We start from the raw sequence: 22,496 nt of genomic DNA on the forward strand, positions 1-22,496 counted from the left end.
CAGGCCAGGAAGAAAATTGATATTTTGCTGTGGATTTGAATTTCTTAACCATTCAATGACGCTCATTTAATTGTAGTTCGACGCTATTTCAACCAGTACACAGTATGGTTCATTAAACCATTACAACAACAGAGTCATTTATTGTACAATCCGTTTTATTTGCTAAAACCACGTATGCGCTTCTGTTGCATGCAGAGGCTTGTTCTGTTTAACCTTAAATGTATATTTTTAATGCCAAAAAAGCGGTAAGACACTGTCGGCTGTGTTGAAGTACAACTGCGCACCAATTAACGTTTAAAATTAGCTTAAAATTTAATGTTTTTACAAATATTTTGTTCTTCACTTACTATCTACACGGAGCAAGGTGCAAGGAGTATATCGGGAGAATCTACATTTCCCACGAGTAGTTTTTTTGTTTGATCTCGAGCGGAAAACTGATGCTTTTTGTTCGTTTTGCTGCATTTTATGACTAATATAGCAGTGCCCTATCATATCATTGCGCGTATGAACTATGACTATATTTGCTGCTTATTCTTAGCTGTTGAAGACTGGAATTTAGAAGCCTGGAAGCATATTCGGCCTGAGATTCTGTTCGTTTTTTTTTCGTTCGTCCCACTCTGTAAAATCCATTCGATTATTCCACTTTAGTGTACAAAAACATTTTACCTGATGGAGAGCCGATGGACGGTAAAATAGATGCAATGAATATCTTTTGTCTTGGCGACTGGTGGTCACTGCGACCCTTCTGTGCCCACATAATATCAAATGGAGTTTTCTTGATTCTGAGGATCATGCTGTAGCTACCATAAGTTTAAGATGAAATCGAATAATACAACACGACTGTATAGTCAACTGGATGGAACGATGTACGTCTTTTTCCAAAATACTAATATTAGTAATCACCGCCGTTCATGTACGTCATCTCGTCACCCCACTCGGTCGTTTGGGGTGCTTGGTCGCGGAAGCATGATTTAACAAGGAACGTTACATGCTTTTGACGCAACACACAAATATAGAGGATGCAGGGTGCCTGCAATGCATTGGCAATGATGTGCATGTAGAGCAACCCGTCAAAATGCAACCACGAGAGAATGAGAAACAGCCAAGCGATGCTCATTGTGGCGAAGATGAGTGTGAACATCACGAAGCTACAGCGTAGCTTATGGTGAATCCGTCCGTACGTGTGCATCCGATTGATAAAGCGTAACGTGGTGACGAAGAAGAAAATGTTCACTATAATAATAAACGCAATCGGGGTAAAGAACACGGCTACGCCCAACCAGCTGATGTTGTCCTGCCCCTCGAAAAAGCTTTCTCTTCCGGGATGGTGAATGGTTTCGGTGGCACTGCTGCTACTGCCGGGGAGATCGAGAAAGAAGTGGGCAAACACAGCGATTGCTGCCATCGTACCGGTACATCCCCAGGCATATCCCGAATACCAACAGTACTTTCGACCATCGCTAACGCGCAAGAAAACGTTACGCGTGCGGAACATCTTCCAGATGTAATAACCCATCGCATTTAGCCAGAAGAACGCACCGAGCAGGCTGACGTAGAAGAACAGATCCGCTATGAGGAAGCTAACGTGGTTGCTGAACTCGGTAAAGATGCGTACCAGATCGGCCGCCTGGCTCACGATCAGGCACATCGTGATCGTTGTCACCATGTTGCCGACGAGATCGCGCAACGTTGGCAGCACGAAGTAAATGATCGCTACTATCAGCAGAATGATCATGGCCAAACCATGGCAAATCGGGTTGATGATCTTGCGCAACATCACGTCACTGTCGGTCCAGTGGATCTCTTCCTTCGGGGAGCATACCTTCGCCATCATACTCTCCATCAGTTCTCCACCTGCACCGGCACTGCCGATAGCACGATCCAAACAGTAAAGCCCCTGCGAGTAGTCGTAGTGTAGCAGCGGCCCATTAGAGTCTCCGATATAGTCCTCGTCCAAATAGCTGCCCACGCTACCCTGCTCGGTGCTGTGGTGGTGCAGACTAAGGTGCCGCAGCTGACCATCCGGAAAGAGAATCAATTTGTCTTGGCTCTGAAAGGTGTGGAAAAATGAAAAGTTGTAATAAAAAACAGCATTGCGTGCCCCGCCACCGTTCGGAAATTGGGAAAAGCGATACTAACGTCGTGGTATTCGTAGATGATGAACTTCTGCTTGGTGCCACAGTCCGGCAGTCCAATGACGAAACGATAATTGTCGACCTGCACGTTCCGTTCGCCTTTTCGACCGATGAACTCTGGTTTCCACACGGCTGCAAAGAGAGGGGCCACAACGAGGCAAACATGAAATTGATGAAAAATGGGCCTCTTGGACGTTTTGCACGTTCAAAAGCCTTGTCCTCGCAATTTTGTTCTGTCACGTACGTGTCGTGGTGTGTCGATGGCCAATGTGGCACAGGTGTGGAGGTCAGGCTGTTCTATATATTGCAGCAATCAACTCCCTGGTGACTGCACTTGAGTGTTGCACAATTGAATGTTGTAATGTTGTTATCTTTTTCTATCGTGTTGTTTGCTTCGTATCATACAACCCTCACGTCCTGCTAGCGAACCGTAAGTAGCACACCAATTTTCTTCCTTCAGCACAACATCCACTCGAAGTGTGTAAAGGAATGAAAAGAATTTCTCTAGCTCAAAACAAGTAAAAGCGTATCGCTTTTCCTGCATGTACGATACAAGCGAACTCTTTGGAGTGTTCGTCCATAAAAAGGCACACAATCGCCGGTTGCGCCGGTATGTTTTCAAAACCCGGAAACGATAGTAGTAGCACCGAAAGCAATCATGCTCCTGCCCCGTAGTAAGTAGGATGAAATGGAATTTCGATTAAGCTTCCGCTTGGTATGTGATCAGGAGGGCTTTCAAGCATTACAGATTTCCTAGAGCATTTTATCCGGCAATGCGTTGCTTTAGCCATTTGGGGGCATTTGGAAATGTGTCATAACAATAAGGCACGAGAGGCAGAACTAGCCACTCCTTTCGCCGCATTGCGCTTGATTTCATCCTTAAATGTTGGTGTTTTGTTTGAAGTATGATTGAAATCCGGGTATAAATCATGCTCACATCACTAAATGGCCAGTATTGGCGTTGGTGTTATTGATGGATGAATGAACGACCGGCTAGGTTTCATGGCACACATCGATATTACGCATGCCGTGTATCGCCACTCTCCAAAGATAGCGCACTCTCAGACGACACCAAATCAATTGGGAAACAAAGCGAAGTAGGCGTGGATGCTGATGATACGACGAGTGCAGATAAAAAACTCCTTGATCTCTCGCAAATGGTTCAAAAGAATGATTGACTTCTTCGAATAAGTAGGTGCTACTTATAGCACTCCAACGTATATTTCTATTTATCTTGATAAACTGACGATAGGAAAACTCTTCTTAAGGATGACGAAAGGTAACACCTCATACCCCAACACAAGTTTGTGCGAGACGACATTATCTTTAAGATATTTAAATTCTTTAATATATGGTCTAACATCCATGTTCTGGTCTGTTGGGCACTCGTCACATTGGTTGTTGGAATTTAATGGTAGTTAACTTTCAACAATCAAACTCCCATAACTTTATTCCTAAATCTTTCATCTCCACTGGTGGAGGCTCTCTTTAAATGCAGAGTAGATAGAACGAAGCAAAACGGAAAGAGCCCATAGCCTCTGTTCTTCGATGAGTTTAGGTGTATCGTTTATCGGTAACCACTCGATAACGGTTGGAAATATTATTGGATTTATTTCGATTGTCGGAATGTAAGGTAGAAGAGCACGCCTCCGAAGTGAGACGCTGCTCGATTGCATCGAGTATCGAAAGGCATTGAACACATTTTGAGCTTCGAGCATGATTATGGCGGTGGGACGAACACCATCGACAACTCTTTATTGATTGCAATAAAATTAAGGTTCAATATTTACGTTAAAATCCTTTGAGTGTGCGAACGTTTCGTGGTGCAAACAGAAGCCATCGCTCTGAGTGGAGCGCGCGATCGCGATACCTTGTTACCAAAACCGGGTCATAACATTATGCTGTTGGTGAATCGTTATTTCAGCCTCGTTGCAAATTTTAAATACGCATCGGAATTTAAAAAGGCTCATTGTTGAAACAAACGTCGTCTTGCGAGGTCCAAAAGGTCCTCGAAAATGGCGAAACCACCGGGTGAATGTGTCCCGGTTGGGTCGGGTTTAAAAACTAATTAGTTAGCGCCATTATTGTGCGAGTGCAATCGTTGGACCCTACTTTTTCCCAAAACATCTGTTATCTGTGAAGCGTTTCCGTTGCTTCAGTGGAAGGCACTTACTTGCATTGACCGTGGCGGCAACGGTACACTTTCCATCGTACATGACCTCAAACTTCTCGCAGCATTTGTTTATCCGGACCGGTGAAGTTGTCGTCGAATGGGTAAACCCAATTACGGTAAGGACGATAACTGCGAAGGCGGTTCTGGTGGGTGCTGGCATCTTTCGCATCTTGTGGCCAAGCGGTGGAACACTAGAGACACACCCTCTCCCTTGTTATGAGGAAAGTTTTGCGAGATTCCCGTCGTCGTCCTCGTTGTCGCGTTGGGGGGAGATTATGTGTTGCTGTATTGGTCTTTTGTCGCTAGCAGAATGTTGAACAATAGGCCCCCACGTCTGGCGAAGGATGAGATACGTGGTGTGGTGTGGGGCAGGAACATTCAAAACGAGAACGAGTTGCATTTAGTGCTAGCTGTAGTGCATCGTTATTGTTTTCTGCGCCGTGAGGTGTAATTCTACAAGCAGAAGAACGTTAAATAAATCATTAGAAATTGTTACAGTAATGGATAACTTTAATCTTCTCCATTTGGTAGATAGAATATGGCGTGGACAACACTGCAGAATCATTAATGGTCGTTCATAATTCACAGCAAAGATTGTGGATCTCTCATTCTAACCCGTAACCTTTACGCGAGCTCGTTACTGCCATGCGTATGGATCATGTGGATCTTCCTTTCAGCGATCAGCTACACAGATTCACAGGTTGGGGAGAAAAGGGGGAAAAACAAAACGGACAGCTCATTAAACCCGTGTACCCACGAGCATATACATTCCAAGCGCAGACACAAACATGTGCAGCCACGGTACACGGGATATCATCCCCAGTTCCTATAGAAAACCGACTGAGTTTTGCCTTTTCACCGGCTGTACACCGCATAATGTGTGCGCGTGCCATAGACGACCGGGGAAGAGCTTCAGAAATTTCTCATTTATTTATGCTGACACTGAGACCAACTTGCAAGGCGAATGGGGGGAAAAAACCCGCGAGACTGTAGAAGGTTCTGCTTTTAACAGACAGCAGCTACCGGTTGCCGCTGCGCATCACTCACAACCCCCTCAAACCCGTGGCAGGATGTGTTGCTCAATTTCAACGACCCGAAGTGCGATGAAGTGGATGGGTTGGGTGTGTGACGACGATCCACCATCCCCCCAACCTCTCACCAGGGAAGATACAAATTGAGATCATTACGGAATAAGTGATTCACATTATCATCGCCATCAAAATAAGATGTGGTTTTCTGGCCAAAACCCGTGTGCTGTGGGCGATGGATGGTGCTGTGGCGGAAGGATTGTTCCACGGAATCGCACCCCCAATAACTCGCGTGCCGTTCCTCGATCCACCAACTGGAGCGAAAGGTTATCGTGATTGTTTCGCCGAATTTGCTAACGATGATATGTTTGTAGAATATGTGGCTGAAAGCATCGTCACGTTCGACTCGGAACCGAACGCGCCAACGATGAAACATCTTGTAATTGCTTAACGCAAAAGGAGCTATACGATATTTGGAGCTGTTTGGATCCAAGGAAGCTATGCAAAGTACAATTGGGGCTGTTTTAGTACGCTGTCTCCCCGGGATAACTCCCTGGCGGCTTGCAGATGCTGTTTGACTTCCGGTTGCATTTGTTAACATTAGCCGCACGCCGATGAATGGTTTATAAGACAATACACGATGTGTTCGTTCGGTTGGCAAACACAGTATTGACCACAACGGCGTGATTGACGCGAATCAACGCATCCGTGCGTGATGTTTCGGTCGTTCCGTGCGCCTCCATGGCAACCGGAAAGGGGTTGATGGTTGCTTGGATGAGGACACCATTTGCGTGTCTCGTTGCTGTCCGTGGTTGATTTGACGTTTTGTCATGGTGTATCTCGCCCAAGAGAACTACGCAATGGGACACCGTGGACACTTGAATATCTTAAGGGGAAAAGGTATAAGGTATTTACGGCCCCGTACCTTCCACTTTCCGTTCCCAAATGACAATCCTGGAAGCTTTTGGGATTGTGATATACAATTAATTATGGGTTTCATTTTTCCTTCCGCTGGTTCGGTGTCATCTCGTTCCGTTGGAAGCACGGGAAGCCCATGTCTGTAATTCGATGATAGTGCTTATCTTTCATGGATTTCCGTTCCCTTCTACACCAGAATTTGTTTATTATGCTCTTCACATCAGAAACACAACACCGTGCGACGCATTAAAGGAAGCGATGAGAGCAAATAAAATAAAGATATAAATCGATGCAGCTCCGAAAGTTATTGGGTCACCTCCCCTTACAGTACTGGCCTTTTTTTTGCAAAATATTCTTAGTTAGGTCTGGTTATTTATACCACACTCCAAACATGGAATCAGTGCACTGGCAGCCAACACCGAAATATTGTCCCAGCAAGAACGCACGTTCAAAGATTCCGTTCGGTCTTTGGGAACGTTGTGCTGTTGCTGCTGCTGTCGCTACTGGCCGGTTCTCTTAATTTTCCATTTTTTATGTGTTTGTGGTCCCCCTACCAACCACTGGCCAGTAGCATCACGAAGATATTTTCGCATTCCTCTTTTATCTTGCCAATATACGGGTGGCGTTTCTTGATGCGGCCTCCTTCGGGTTGAATGGTTTGCCGGTTCCTCTTTGCGACGGAAGAGATGCGTACGTGATGATAAGAACGCACCGATGTCGTCGACGATTGAAACGTGGGTCCGGCGAAGAAGGAACCGTTTGTCGCCGCCTTTCATGGATGTGGTACGCGGTTCGGAGACGTTTAAAGCGGGTTGATGATGCGGAATAGGACGAGACAGATCGAGAGAAAGAGAGGGAGAGAAAGAGTGGACAATGTTAATCGAACCTTTTTCCCAGCAGGCTCGGGGAATTCCGTCCATCCTGCTGGGTCCCGAACGGTGTGTCTTTTTCCCGATAAGGTATCAAAGACAAGTGGCAACTGCTCCGGCTTGGCTGCTACGGGAAACGAGCCTGTCGATAATGAAAACAATAACGGGGTTTTGTTTCGTTTTGATCGCTCGTACCTCCTCGGCCCGGCGCGGGTGTATGTCTGAGGCTGAGTTTCCCATACTCTCCAAAGATTGCCAGCTTGAAGCCCACACATGATTGGGGCGTTTTTACGTAATAAGAGTAAAGCAACATTTTAAGTCGATCGAAGTCGATCAATATTTTCCACTCCATCTGCAATTTAGTGGGTTCGACTCGTTCGTCCTTCGACCTTAGTCAATTTGAAATCAAAGTCCGTTTGATATCCTCGATAAATTCGTCGAATGCGTGTTTGGATAGGACACTTTTATGTGTGGTGAATAAAATATGCAGCTAATGCGGAGGCAGCTCCGACCGAGAAGATCCGTATGAATTTCCTAAAGTACGCAAACCGTACGTACGGTGAATAGCGCGCATCCAACATTAATATTCATCTGCCGCCATGCTTAATATGCGGCTCATCATTGATACACATCACCACATCACCGCACATGGAGTTGCCCAAGGAGGAAATGCGTCTCTCCAGAGACTGGCTGGAAGAGGAGTGATGGGATCCGTCTCGTAGTCGAGCAGAAGCAACTCTCGAAGGTCATAAATTCCAGCGATTTTCCATCATCTATCCTGTGGGGGGCGGTTTTTTTCCTGCTGAGACCAGTGGAAATGTTAAGAACCGGAGGCCGGAGCAGAAGTAACACATTCTTTGGAATTGTAAACGTCGGTGATGTTTGGTTTTCGGCGTTTAGATGACCGACGACAGGGGAAAACGTTGAGATTCACAGTGTCATGACCAAAAAAAACGACATAGTTCTGTCCATGTTTAACAGTCCTTACGGCCTTAGAATATTTCGACATTGAGCCACGGCATGTCATGCCGTTCACTCTTTCGCCTCTGTTGCTCCAGGCCCGTTACAGTGTGTGCCGGTTCATCCTGATGAAGATTAATTGTCACCGGTTTCCTTCACATGCCGTGTGCCCCCCATGTGTGGGTGGAAGCATTTCGTTCTATTGTTCTGATGGGCTGTGATTATTAGTGTTCGTTTATGCGGGAGTGCAGAAGAACGGGCTTTTTTTTGTCTATCTCATACGATTAGTTTACGATGATTCTATGCATTATTTACATAAAGGTAGCAGCAGAATCATTTCAATCTATACGTAATGCAAAGTTAGCACCCAGATCAGCTGCACCCGACCGGCGATCATAAAACGTAACGACACGGAAGGCATACTCACAGCGAGAGAGAGCCATTTGCATGCAAAAAGAGCAGTAAAGCGACCAGAATATGATAGGAAGCGACCGAACTTCATTGCCCGTGGGTCGACCTTAATACGTGGCATAACCCACCGCGGGAATGGGATATTGTTACCCGGCTCTTTATTAAAACGATGATTTGGTAAATGTGCTCTTATCGCTCTTGTTTGCCCTTGTCTAGGACCCGTAGGACAAATTTTCCAACGTGTATCCTTCGTTCCTCACTCTGCCATTGGCTTCGATTAGAGGTTGTGCGCGTAGGTTGGAAGCTATTGATTTTTTGTTTTTTCGCTGTACACAGTATCATAACACAGTATCAGTTTCTAGTTTTTCCCTGCTATCGAACTAATATTTTCGCTCAATTTTGGCTCATTTTTTCGTCCGATTTTCTGTTTTCAAAGGCGGCATGCGTGCGTATACGCAGTCCCACAACCGACGTGTGCAGGGTTTTTGAATGAACCATTCATCGCTTTACGAGAGACGGTTGGTTTTGATCACGTGATGGAAACCTTGCGGCGTGCGGCAAACCACGGGTCCTGAAGAAGCAACAAAAAACATCTCACGATACGTAAGAGCACCTAAAAGTAGAGAGCAAAAACCACGTTTTTATTTTGATCCTGATGTGAACGGTGGAAAGCCACTTGGTGGGTGGCAAGAGATGGCGTTCTCTTTGTGGGTCTTTTGCATGGACTTTCACCACACCGGCGAAAAGGCCGTGTATATCCGTGACGGAATCTGGCAAAGTGAAGGTGTAGCGTAGGCAAGGTGGAAATTAGATTTTGTGTTTTTGTCTCTTCCGGAAGCTTTAAGAGTAAAGCGACATTATTTTGTCCTCTTAGGGATCGCTCTTTTCGCGGGACAGCATCCAGTTGCTTGAATTGTGCTTAAAGCATAGACGATCGTAGTTAAGGCACAATTTAGCGTATTACAAAACATATTTCGTTTGTTTAAAAATATCGATCGTTTACCAAATTAAACATACACCATACGAAGTAAGCAGTGTGTGTGTTGGTGTTGAATTTCATTCAGCACCCACCATCTATTACGATGAGGCGACACATTCCGTAATAGCTGCCATCAGTACAATTTATGATGCCTTAAGGGGTGGCGGACGGACCCCCAGACGAAGCCGCGGTACCGCTGTGCTCGTGCGGATTTTATTCCAGTTGTGCCCGAGCGTTATGTTTCACGTGCTTCAGTCTCAGCGGTCCCCACCTCATTGGGTTGGGGAGCATGCTCGGTGATGGTGGTGGACTGCTGTGCATTTTTATTTGCATTCCGCATATATCAAAACACGAGCACGAGGAAATTGGTGGTTGGATTTGTTGGTTCTCGCGGCTGAGGCTGCGGCTGTGTCGGTGACATTGCTGTGCGAGATGGTTCTGTGTCTTATGAATAAGGTTATGTCACGAACTTGAAAATCCCGCCAGATTACATTACATTCCCATTCCCAGTGAATCCTGGACAGCCTGATGAAGCCTTGCCGTATTTGCAGGTGAGGTGCGCTAGCAGGATCATAAAAAACAGGTGGACGGGTAGTTTTCGTAGTTTCGTTGTTGATACGTTTTGTTCCAACGATTGCAGTTTAAGAGCGTTTTCATGAATAATAATAAAATGTAGATTAGTTCGTTCGTAAAATAAAAAATGAAAATGAGTTTAAAATATGCTCCAACATTTGAAATGGAAAAGAAAACAAACGAAATTGGGGAAAAGGTACAGGAGGCAGTATGAAATATATAAAAACACCGCTTAGAAGCGGATCGTTGCGGAACATATTCCTTTTAACCGATGACAAGAGCCGCATTTGTAATGTGTATGTGGCGTAATACACACGTAGGCAAATAAGGGAATATTCGTTTACGATCCTTTTTTTTTGGTGTAACATTCGCACTTGCTGAAACCGGCGTTGAATAACACGGAGGACTCACATTCATTCACAATATACATACGTGGCACAAACGTGTATGTGTGTGGTGTAGCGTTGCGACTTTTTGTTGTGTGGCAAGGTTTTTCCTGAAGCAAAAGCGAACGAACGGAAACGTTCGTTGCGTTTCCTTTCGTGTTATTTGTGGGCCTCTTTTATACTTAAACCCTGCCACCAGCAAACGCCAAACTGTGTGGTGAATTTCGTGGTCAGGGGTTTTTTTTTCTTGCTATGTGTGTGCAAACAGCGCTTGGATAGTATTTGGGGGCTATTTTCACCTCCAAACATGCAGATTGTTGGTGTACGATAATTTTAATACTTTTCTTGTATATGTTTGTCCCCCATTTGAGCGGCAGTTGCCCGTTGAGATGTGGCTTTCTTCTATTTTTATTTGCCAACCGATGTGGTGTGGTGGGCCCATGATGATGTGTTCCTAATGTGAATTTTAAAAGCCACAAAAAACGGATATTTTCACCTTTTGGCAAACAGCTGGTCCTGACGTGGAGAGACATCAAATCATCAAGTGTGCATAGGAAGAAAAATGTGCGGTCGTTGCAATTGCTCTGCCATTTGGTCGCACAGCATACCAAGGGTGGATGAATATTTCCCCCAAGGGGACCCTTTTAATTGATGTGGGTTTCATGTAGCGCTCCTTCTTGTAATTGTAAAGGTGCATGGGACGAGCCGAGAGACCCTTTGCTAACTGACACACATTTAAATGCGAACGGTCAAATAATTTCGTTTGGGAAGAAATGTCACTGATGATTGGAGGATGTTGTTGGGAGTACGAACCTCCCTAGAACCGGTTACCGGGCTCGGTAAAGATGAAAAGGAAACAAACAAGTTGATCCGATAATTATTGTATCATTATCAAAGCGAAGTCAAACTTGGATTCTTGCTAGAAATTAGAATTCATCTGGAATTCGTGTTTACCCAGGTGGAATTTACCCATCTCATCTCATGTACAGTGTGTGCTGAAGTCGTTCACGGCTGTGAATTAGATTCATATAAGAATCGTCCACAAATGGTAGGCCTCAAAGACCCCTTGAGGTTTTGTAGTGTCACTAGTCTGTCGCAATGTTGGTTGAATTTTGAATGTTGTGAGTCCAACGACGTTTGATCGTATTCAGTTAATGATGTCTGGTCAATAACCTTGGTGCATGTCCATTAATTTAGGAAAGCAATATTGGGGATATTACATCTATTGGGATGATATGGGACTTTACTTCAGTCCTGCCATGTGAAGCTCGGCGCTGCTACCAAAATACACCACCGAATCGTAATCGACGCATTATCCAAAGAACTATTCAAGCTTTGCTCCAAATACTGTCTTATGGCAATGGTCGCATCATGCCTTTTTGCTTCTACGGTTCTTCGAAGAAGCCATGTCACGGCAACGATGCTCCTCATAAGTCGATCAGGGGGCCCGCTATTTCTTTTGGCAAAACACCAGAAAAAGGAAATCCATAAATGTTGTACATTTATTAGTACAAGGCATAGAGCATCAACACACTTTCTGGCGGTATCGGAAGCTTGAAAATGCATCTCTCGTCAACAATGTTCGTTCCCAGGCTTGCTGCATCACACATTCTGCGGCGGTGTTAGCATTCTTCGATGGAGAAGCGGTGGAACCAGCCAAAACCGTTACCGGAAGTTTATTTATTTTTTTTGGGTCGTTGCAAGATGCAGAGAGCGTGATTTTGTTGGGTTTTTCTCGCACACTGCGCCTTAGCTTGAAGGCAACTGTACTGCGGTTGGTTTTGCTTTTCCGTTTTGCCTTGTAATCCGGTTCCGGTGCACATAGGTATCCATTAGGCCCCCCCTAGATATTATATGAAAGTATGTGGACTGAAAGGATTTTTTCTCCGATCTCATAAATGTCACATGTGTTTATGCTAACAACCATGGCATGCTGCGACAAACTGAGGTATGTGTGGCTTGTACGGTAATATTGTCACCGACAATAGTGTAAACATAACGAGGCAAAGAAACGCAGCATGAGTCGTTTCAAGCATATTCCGTGCTGTGGTGGGTTTTTTTCGTGAATCGCGCTATACTGCAGGGTTGAGCAATCGAGATGTGTGACGAATTAAAAACACAAAAATTGACAACAAATATCGAAGAATGTTTTATGTACAGCAGGTCCAAGGACGCTTTGGATGAATCATCCTATTGATGTTCCATAGTTCATGATCTTGAGCGCATTTAAAGAGTGTTCTTCATCACTGCATCTCGCGTCGTTTGTGGGCGCAAATTGATTGCTGGAATCTTGAGGAGAGATCGAACGTGAATGATGCTATTCCATCGATTTGTCGCAATTGTCACAACTCGCTAAATCGTTACTGGTAATTGATCTGCTTCTAGGGGACAAACATCACGTTGATGACCGAGTGCCGGTCGTGATTAATCCCCAACATCTTATGACGTCATGCTGCACGCCATGGTTGTACGATCGTCGATGACAAACACACACTTGGTGGGCCTGAGAGGAAAAAACACATTTCTGTTCACTACCGGCAGGTGTACGAGGGCACAACACAACAGATTCATAACTACTACACGGCTGTTGTATAGCAAACTCGGTGCTTGACGTGACGGCAAAATAATCCGCGCGCATCGCGGTCACCGAGTGCATGCCGTTGCGTGTGTTTGTTTGCACTCAACCGTGCAATTCCGCCGGGTAACAACAAATACACACAACTTTCCGTTTCCTTCACATTGGCCACAGAGCAAACGGGGTGGGCACACCTACGCCCTGGCGGCGTGCGTTGTTTCTTGGGTATGCTTTTTCATTTCGCTTCTGCTTTTGCACTCCGGATGTTGGACGAACGGAAGCTCCATCGCGGATCGCGCAATGGTTGATGGGTTTTCCACGTACGTTGTTTACAATGCGATTCGCATATCGTGTTTACCGATTGCCCGATCGTAATTGAATTTTCTTTCTGCTCACAGCGAAGGGATTTTTCATTCCCTTAAACTTTGGCACCTGATTTGGACCGTACGCAACACTGCTGTATATCCTCCTCCGTTTGCGCTAGCACAAACGCACAGACGCGCACACAAACACTCGGGTAAACACGGGTGGGCAACGTTTCACCTGGACGCGCAGTCACAAACCGGGGCTCATTATGTATTTCCTTTCCCAAAAAAACCAGATGCCAAACACATCACGCACATAGGCACGGTCGCCCAACACCACGGAACGAAGAGAAGCCAAAACCGGTGCTACGAGACCGAAACCCATTTTGATAGCATTCGCGTCACTGCGCTCCTTCACTCCAACGGCTAAGCCCCGTTTGCTGTGGCTTATTTCTCGCTCATTTACGCACGCCGGGAAATTACACGTCGTGGCAACACTTTTTTGGCCTTTCCGTTCTATTTCCATGGCTATGTTTCCTCACAAAAATCCTTTTCACAAATCCAAATACGGAATTTACGCAAGCCCGTTTTATGAGTGGCCACCAGTCACGGAATTGGCCGCGAAACCGACGGCTAAATAACTACCGCTGACTCACTTGTTTTGTGTTATTTACCCGTGGTAGATGCGATAACTGTGTTAAAATATGTAGGCAGCTCCTGAAAGGCTAAAAACACACTCCGGCACCGGCAAACAAGTAGACAACGCGCAAACCACACAACATGCTCGAGCTTGGTGCGTATTACAGGGGTTTTCCGATCATTGCACAAGCGTGGGGATTTGTTGGAAAGTGTGAATCATGATACACTGCCACAAAATAGGATGTTACGCATTTAATCATTCATTGAAGAATCGTTTCTAAATATGATTCACTCGGAATCGAGATAGAGCTAAGGAATTTCACGTAAATAGGGTTTTTGGCTAGAGTGAATGTTAATATAAGAGCACTGGTGAACCCTGTAAGCGTGTGGCGCAGCTGGCGATTTTGATCGTACCAGTATTCCACACGTGTCGTTATAAACAGGAAACAGTTCGGAGTTTGACTTGGTTTATGGTGACTGGTTAGGTGCTCCATAATTATGGCTATTTGAAATAGCGGTTGTGTTTTGGAGTTTTGTTTCCAGAAACGTAAAAATTATAAATTTAGACTTAAGTTCATCAATCTATTGACATTTCGTTTCGTATTCAAGGTTATTAATTCACACGTTCAGCGTCGCATCACTCAAATTTTGGTGATCATCCAAAAATGGTAGATGTGCTGTACAAAAAGCAAAGTAAGCATTGACAACGGCCCCACGGTAACTTTTGCGGTTTTTGAGTCGCAGAATGTGTTAAACGAACAAGTAAATAATGATGACCAGGTTGACTTATTGATTTCCAAACCCGCTTCATTTATTCGACATGAAAACGACATGAAAACAATTGCGTGTCTGTTTCTTTGAATTAAATTCCTAACGTCGACTTTGTGTTTGCGTCGCATAAATTGACGGATTTAATTAATGTGTTGTCTCTTATTTGCATCATTGTACTGCATTCAAGTACTGTGAGTTGAATCTATTTGTACGACTAACAAACAAGGTACAAAGAGTCGGTAATTATTATATTTATTCTCTCGGCATGAACTGCAATGAATTTTCCAAACAGAATAAATCTATTTCATGTTCCATTAACCTCATTTAGCAGCAGAATTGCCACTGCACATCAAAGGATTTTGAGTTTAAAAAATTGTACAAGAAAAAACCAAAAATTTATGTTTCATTGCTGGATTGGTGCTTACATGTTTTTCAATTTAAATTTTATTCTCATATTGAATTGATTTCACATCTGGATTAACATCGTTTCTATTTAGTTATAATGGGCTTACAGTGAATTTGCTAAAATCTGGATTAGCTCGGTGCAATCAATCCAAACTTTATTATCATGATGATTGTATAATCTTCCTTCCCGAGTGGTGCGTCGAATTTTATTGCACATTCTACACAATGTGCCATTCCGGGGGTGGGATGACTGTTTCGTCCTTGACATAGCCGGGTATTGGTAGTATTGGTGCGCCATTGGTGGCTATCGTCCTCCGGAATTTGCGGAATACCCTCCAAACCGGAATATGAATAGCAGGAAGCTTAGTTCAAAAGTTATTACCTGAGCAAGGTGGATAGAAGGTCACCAGATATATAGAGTCGGCTAACACCTTTCATCGCGTAGCAACACTCATTTACTCCCCGGAGCTCGTTGTGATATTGGAATGTACACAAAAGAAGGCGGTATTGTGCGAAAGTTTTGCTGTTTCAAAAGTTTATTACTGTAAGTTCAAACTTTACCCATTATCTAACCGGCATTTTAGGTGTTTGTGTGTAAATTCATTAACAGACTTAGGCATCACCTCAATCACGCCACCGCACACGGTGCAGCGGGTGATTAGCAAGGCAGCAGTAGCAAAATAGATAAAGTAACGCCTGACGCAATGCAACCACTAGTATTACTTCGAATATATATATCTAATATAGTAGTGTGTACAGTATAAATTCTGCAACTTTCTCAACATTGCTTATCTAGCTCCTAAACGTAACCTACGCTTAACAATTTGCGCGTAACTATAAGTGTTTGTCCAACCAATCGAACTGGCATGTGGTAAAAAATCATCGCCACACGTTCGATGGGTTCGTTGGGAAACCGCTTGGGTGTAAAATGATGGTCTACGGACTATGTGCGTTTGCCAGGGAACACACGCGCGTGGGGGCCTCTCCCTATCGAACGACTTCACCTTCCTTCACTGCTCTCCTCGTACCTCGTACCCTTATGAATGAGGTCACCGATTGTAGAGGTACAGCGAGCACTTTACCGCCAGATGGCAGGTGTCACCACGCTGGGGCCAAATGTTGGCTTGGGGACGCTATTTCGTAAGGTGTTCTGTTTACTTGATGATAAGATCATACTTCCCCGTATCGCGACCTGAGTGTGTGGATGAGATAAAAAAGGGAATTATTTTAGGAATTGACTAGGGTTGACACCTCAACGACGGTATGGTGGTCCTTTCCGACTGCCCCGTTCCCGGAATACCTACCTTCATCGTGCAGATGCTCCTGTTCGTCGTCTTTCAGTTCGGCCCAGCGTGCCGGTGCCCGGAAGCAGATCACCCATCGGTTCGCCAGCTCCCGCTTGATGCGCTGCCGCCAGACGATCAGTACGAAGAAGATGAGGACCCCGTGCAGACAGTTGACTGCGTCGACGATAATCCAAAACCAGGACTGGGGCACCAAACCTTCGCTCATGTGGAACGATAGTATCTCAAACACCCAGATAAGGCCGGACAGCAGGAACAGCTTCAGGTACAGCATGCACTTGTACCGGAGCGACTTTTTCCGATCCGGGCTGAGGTCGTCGCCGCTCGTATGCAGATGTATGCTCGTCCAGACGAACAGGAAAATGTTAATGCTCAGCATCACGCTCAGCGGCAGATAGACGAAGTACGACTGCTCCCGTTCGGCTGGTTCGATGGGGAAAGATGTTGGAGTGGAAAGAGAGAGAGGAGAGAGAGATGAAAACGAAATGGATTGGCGGTGGACGACTCCATTAGGGGAGACAAACTCACTCCGGAACCAGCAGGAGATCTCGCCGAGTGTCGGATACCGGCTGTGATAAATGTAGACCATGGTCGTTAACGTCACGGCAACGGTGACGGCGTAGATGTGGTTCAGGACGTACCAGGATCGTTCTCTGATCTTCCATCGACGGGCGCTATAAATTCCCGTAGCAGCCGCCGGATGCCAACGCGTGGATGGGCAAAACCGATTAATCAATGAGAAAGCAACTCGGGCGGTCGGGCCATACTTACACTGTCAATTTCCATACGTTAGCCATGACCATGTTCAGCCATGCGAAATAGCTGATGAGGAAGAAGTACATCAGGAACGCTGCCGGGGGTGTAGAGGGAAGGGATAAAGTGGTTGTTTAGAGAGAGAGGAAGAAAAAAAAAACGGATGAGGCATGACATAATTGTCCTGAAGTAAAAACAATTTCTTCCCCCCCCAAAGGCGCTTTTCGACGAGGACATAAACAGTAGCACGTCGTTGCCGGTTGAACGAACGTTCCTCCACCTTCAGCCTGCAACCCGTACCGGGTTCTCATTAAACTGGATCAGTCGGAATGGTTTTGTGACCACGCGGAGCATGAAGATTCGTTAGTGGTTCTTGTGGCTAAATACGAACCCAACACAAGTACCCGACGAGTTTCCCTCGCTCTCCTGCCCGATGTTTGAATCCTTGTGACCCAAATATGCAACTGCTGCCAATCTCAATCCCAAAAGCACCATTGAACGCTCGCAAAATAGCAAAAGTCGTTCCGCGTAATTCGAACCATCCTTCCGGTTAGGAAGCATAGTGGACCGTTTGCTTCACAACCGGAACGCTTTTGGCGATTTGCTTCGCACACGGATTCAATTTATGTTCCTTAATCCGTCAGCATCTTTTAGTGGCGTCGTAAAGTATTGGAAGAGCAATGGTGGAAGAGGGGACCCAAGGAGAGAGACTTCCATGCCGGGAAAGGAACGGCAACAACGAACGGTCGAGGTGTCGGGCTGGGTTGGGCAAAGTTTTTTAATCTCAACACGACACTGCGAATGTAGTTACGCTTTCCGTTTCCTTCGCAACATTTCTTCCTGCCATTTTGTTCGTCCTTACAACCAATTTCACTTTCATTTTGGGCCGGCTTCTTAGAATAAAAAGGGAAAGCGTTCGTCAACCATCGGTACACGAGTGTTGTTGGGTGCCTCCGGTGTTTGCTGCTGTTGGCCCGGTTCATTGGCGTTCGCATTCTCGTTAGCATGCTAATTACATTCGCTTGCTTGCTTTTTCTTTATGTCAAGTTCTGTGAGCGGTGTGGTTTTTTTTTGTGCTGTTGCATTCTATTTTGCAATCTAATTTCACCCATCGGCAGAAGGCAACCCAGGTTCCTGCGAAGGGCACAACATTATTCGGTCACCGTAACCTTAACCTTTGCTGTCGGTTGTCGTCGTGGCCGTGGTTTCGTTCTTTGTCCGCTGTACGTTGATACGGCTGATACCGTAGCTACCGTTGAAAACATTGTTACCCCTTTACCCCAACGAATGCCAGTGCCGTAAGAAACATATTTGGTTCGTGTTGATGATGATGAAAGAGATACGATAAAAAAACGTATCTAAAAGCTCTTTCTGATAAAGAAAAGATAAGTAGAGAGAGTGTAAGGACTTTCCCCTGGCGAAACTCAGAACTTTTAATGAATTCCTAAAATTGTCAATTCAATTTAGGCTCCTCTGTAGACAAAAAACGCGTCCTGCATCCTGAATTACAGGGTTTTACAATAGATATGAAATGGCGAACCCCAATTTATTGAATCGCAGCAACCAATAAGATAAACTGGAACATTGCTACATCGGTCACTCTGTTTACGGGCAGGAGGATTCAAGAGTTGAGATGTTCAATACGAGCGATTCAGTAAAATATGTTGTGCTTCAATATCAATCTTCAATTTTATCTTATTCGTTGGTACGATTCAGAAAGATAGCTTTTCCCTTTTCCTTTCTATTGTAAAATCCTGTAAAAGCTTGAGAAAAACCACGCAAAACGGTGGATGTTCGATTTTATGTTGTTAAAATTCATTCCATTCCCTATCGGTTTCCAACCCGGACCCGGATGTACAACGACGACTCTCCGAATATTCTGGAGATATTCGTTCGATTAGTAAATCGATCATCTTTTATCGACAACCTGCCAACTCGGGAGTGGATGCAATAGGACAGTTAACTCGTTCGGGATGTGAAATTTATGTTCGTTAGTCTGTGTCGCCGTTCCGCCGGTTCCGAAAGTTATTGGTGCGTTTGCAGAGAAATTGCATCGCATCCGGTCCATTATTGGTTTCGCATCGATCCGCCCAACACGAGAGCACGGGAAAGAAACATCCCACGGCCACGGAACGGTAAAGTCCTACGGTCCTACGGTTGCACAACAAAGCGGAGTGCATCATGCTGCAAGCATGAATGTGCTTTCAATTAACCAAACCGAATCGATTTGGTTGATGGACCGCAAGGTAGAGAATGTGAAGCTTTCCTCGGAATAGCAGCGGTACCGGCACTTTGTGCTTGCGTGTGGTCTCTACCCAGCGGCAAAACTGGGACGGGGTTTCGTTCCGGCAGCAGTGTTGGCGAATGTTGCAATCGATTTATTGCTACCCGAGCCCGTCAAATGCGCGCGGATAAACGTGTCTCGGTTCCATTTTCCACCTCATTGCCCTTTGCCGTTACGCGGAGCGCTCCGTGCCTACCTATGACCGTGCAGAAGGACGTGTGCGTGAGGGACGCCCAGAGCTGGACCACGCTGAGAAGGAACATGAACACTGCGAGACTAGCGACGGCGGCCGAGGTCACTTTGTCCTGCGTTTCCCGCAGATCCGGTATGATGAAGTAGATGTACAGTGTGACGAGCAGGAAGAATACGGAGATCAGCATCATGATACCCTTGCTGACGAGCATCGTGGCAATCGTCTCCATGTTGGCCATATTAAAGCACACCACAAACACCGGTTGCGTGCCATCGCCGTCCAAGGTGTGCGCCACACAGTAGCTGGTGGGGCAGTGGAGCATCGAGAGCGCGCGCGAGAGAACCGGGAAAGAATAAATAGATCGAGGGAGTTAGTTTGCGCTGGAATTCCTTCGGGGAGAAGGACAACAAAAGCCCCAACATCCAGCATTACTACCGGCACGTTCGACACGTGGCACTTACTCGTGGCGCTGGATCCGGAACTCTCCATCGACCAGGCTGCCCGACTCGTCCACGTACACCTCCTGCTCGATCTCGCGGTAGATCATGTAGCTGTGGGTGCAGTTGAGGTGCATTTCCGCCGTGTAATTACCATCGCTGCGGACACACTGCTGCTGCTTACCGTCGACCACGTACGCGTCCTGGCAACACTGGTTCGCCTTCTGGTCGTGGGTTGTCACCAGCTCGCCGGCCACCGTGCCCAGCAGCAGGACGGCTGCTGAGACGAACGTCACGACCAGTCCTACCATAGTCCGTTTACTGTCACGCGATTGCATGGCCGCCGTCTGTTGCGCTATGCGAGCCAACGGACTTTCCAAAACTATTCTCCCACCCGTGGAGTGGGCCGCCGCACGGTGCACTTCTCGCTTCGCTTGGGTTGTTTCGCCAATTTTCGCCAAACACTTTGCACTAATTTCACTTCCCTCATTAAACGACCCGCCGTGTGTCGTTTACTTTATGGTTAGTCCGCGCTGTATTCCGCACTGTATATCCTTTTTTGCTTCTACTCTTGCCTTTCACTTCCGCTTTCTTAACACCGTTTCCACTATATATAATCACTGAACGTCATTTTGCACTTCCGTTTTGTGCATTCTTGCGCTCACTTTGAATGGCACAATGCATTTCCACCTTGGGCCCCTCGCTCAGCTGCAGCTTCTGGCAGGAAATGAGGCTCTGAAATCTGACCCAACTGCAACTGACCGTCCCTTGGGGGTGGGTTGGGAAAACTGAGGAGAAAAAAAACCAAAGCAAACATGTATAAACGGTCACCAGAAGCACTGCAATGGTTCTGAGAGTTCTTGCTTCCTTGCTTCTTCTCAATTACGGTGCAACAGGAGTGCGAGTGTGTTTGCTTGCCTAGCACCAGAATCGTTACGGAGAGTTGGATGAAGAAGTTGTGGAGTGTGTTTTGCTTTGCTGTTAAGACAATCTCTCTCCACCGACCGAATGGGTTGGAAAATGGAAAACGTTCTTGTGCCCGTTTTTTTTCCCCTGTTCACGCTCATTGCCCATTTCTTCTCATTTTCCGTACCGAACGGGGGTAAAGATGTTCGCGAACGTATTTAATAGGAGCTCCACTTTATCGGAACCGTTTAAAGTGCCTCGCTGTTTGGAGATTTGGTTCCGCAACACAGGGTTCCAGCCAGAAAACAAGTAAATCGCTAAGTGTACGGGAGGAGCTTGTTACGGTTTGGGATCTTGCCATCCGGAATCGGGAATGAGGAGGAGTGAAGAAAAAAAAATAGCTATATCACAAAAATATTGTTAATTCATTAACTCAGCCAGTGGTCCAAGGATGGGGAAGCGCTGTGCCAGTGTAGACCCATGAAGGTTTCGTTCGCTAGACAATGTATTCCGCCGATCCGGAAGAACGGCACGACGGGTTGAGTGACGCTGGTGGGGCGGATTGGCAGAACCAAAAAGGAATTTAATTATTGGTGGGTAACTACCTGAAAACACCTTGACGGCTCCTCGCTCACTTGCGGCCGGCCGGTGTACAGTGTGCAGTGAACGGCGAACAGACGGACAAAAGTCTCGGTGGAAAAAAAGGAGCTGAATGATTAGCAGCATGAAGGGAATTTTTCCATCATATCGTTTGAAACTTTTGCTGTATAATGCAAAAAAAAACTTAACAACAACAAGAAGTTTGAAATTTCTTTTACAAATTACAATGTCAGTAGAAGAAAATGATACTTGGGGAAACTCTTCGAACGGCGGGTGTTGCTACAAATTTAATTAAACACAAGAGTTCGTTTGTTTATACCATCAATTTGTTCGTTTATCATTTGTTCGTAAGTACGTAGATTACATTCGTTTCTTTGGTGTTATCATCACCGTTGTTTTTGTTTCCTTCTGATAAATTATCTAATCTTGCTCTATTTCGATACCAGCAGGTCTAGAGGCTTGCTTTTAATCACATGAGGAGGGATTGTTTGGGGAATTATTATTGTTTTGAAGTTGTCCGGTAATGGAAAGGACATTAAACAAAATTGTCCAAAACTTGTCCACCGCATCCGAATGTCCGAACGCACTATCCGGCGAAACGATGATACGGATAATGGTTTTGGAATGGAAACCCTTTGTGTAACTGGTACTACCGGTGCCCTCAGCGTGATACGACGACGACGGTTGTTATTTCGAGACCCTCACACCCCCCAGAACAAATCACACAAACTCTTCCGAGTGTCGTCCCATCTTGCTGCAGTCGTATCTCTGCACCTGGACGCGCAGTAGTAGAGCAGTAGGGCTCAGCTAGATAACTTTTGGCCGCGTGATATAACAAGAAAGTTGTCGCTTTTGCTTCATCTGTTGGAATTCGTTGCACAGTGTTTTTTTT

The 22,496-nt window shown here is 45.7% G+C and overlaps 3 protein-coding genes across 5 annotated transcripts in view; 1 reads left to right on the forward strand and 2 right to left on the reverse strand.

Moving 5' to 3' along the window:
- The window catches only part of LOC128298520 (RNA helicase aquarius), a 38,499-nt gene that overhangs the window by 1,360 nt on the left and 14,643 nt on the right, over positions 1–22,496 (forward strand). The window lies entirely within an intron of this gene.
- On the reverse strand, positions 148–14,021 carry LOC128298523 (probable G-protein coupled receptor Mth-like 5). Of its 3 annotated transcripts, none has more exons than XM_053034274.1 (4): positions 13,987–14,021; positions 4,309–4,761; positions 2,140–2,267; positions 148–2,050 (listed from the first exon to the last, which is right to left on the reverse strand). In XM_053034274.1, the coding sequence occupies exons 2-4, from the start codon at positions 4,475–4,477 to the stop codon at positions 893–895; spliced, it is 1,455 nt and encodes a 484-aa protein (XP_052890234.1). In that variant the 5' UTR covers positions 4,478–4,761; positions 13,987–14,021; the 3' UTR covers positions 148–892. The 3 variants fall into 3 exon arrangements, with proteins under 3 accessions (XP_052890234.1, XP_052890236.1, XP_052890235.1); XM_053034276.1 differs by having other exon boundaries at positions 13,969–13,993; XM_053034275.1 differs by lacking the exon at positions 13,987–14,021 and having other exon boundaries at positions 4,309–4,931.
- LOC128298524 (probable G-protein coupled receptor Mth-like 11) lies at positions 15,657–20,613 on the reverse strand. The gene is made up of 6 exons (XM_053034278.1): positions 20,123–20,613; positions 19,665–19,963; positions 17,203–17,281; positions 16,960–17,105; positions 16,432–16,854; positions 15,657–16,319 (listed from the first exon to the last, which is right to left on the reverse strand). Exons 1-6 carry the CDS (start codon positions 20,434–20,436, stop codon positions 16,282–16,284), a joined length of 1,299 nt encoding a protein of 432 aa, XP_052890238.1. The 5' UTR covers positions 20,437–20,613; the 3' UTR covers positions 15,657–16,281.

The sequence above is a fragment of the Anopheles moucheti genome, chromosome 2, assembly GCF_943734755.1.
Source record: "Anopheles moucheti chromosome 2, idAnoMoucSN_F20_07, whole genome shotgun sequence".
Lineage (NCBI taxonomy): Eukaryota > Metazoa > Arthropoda > Insecta > Diptera > Culicidae > Anopheles > Anopheles moucheti.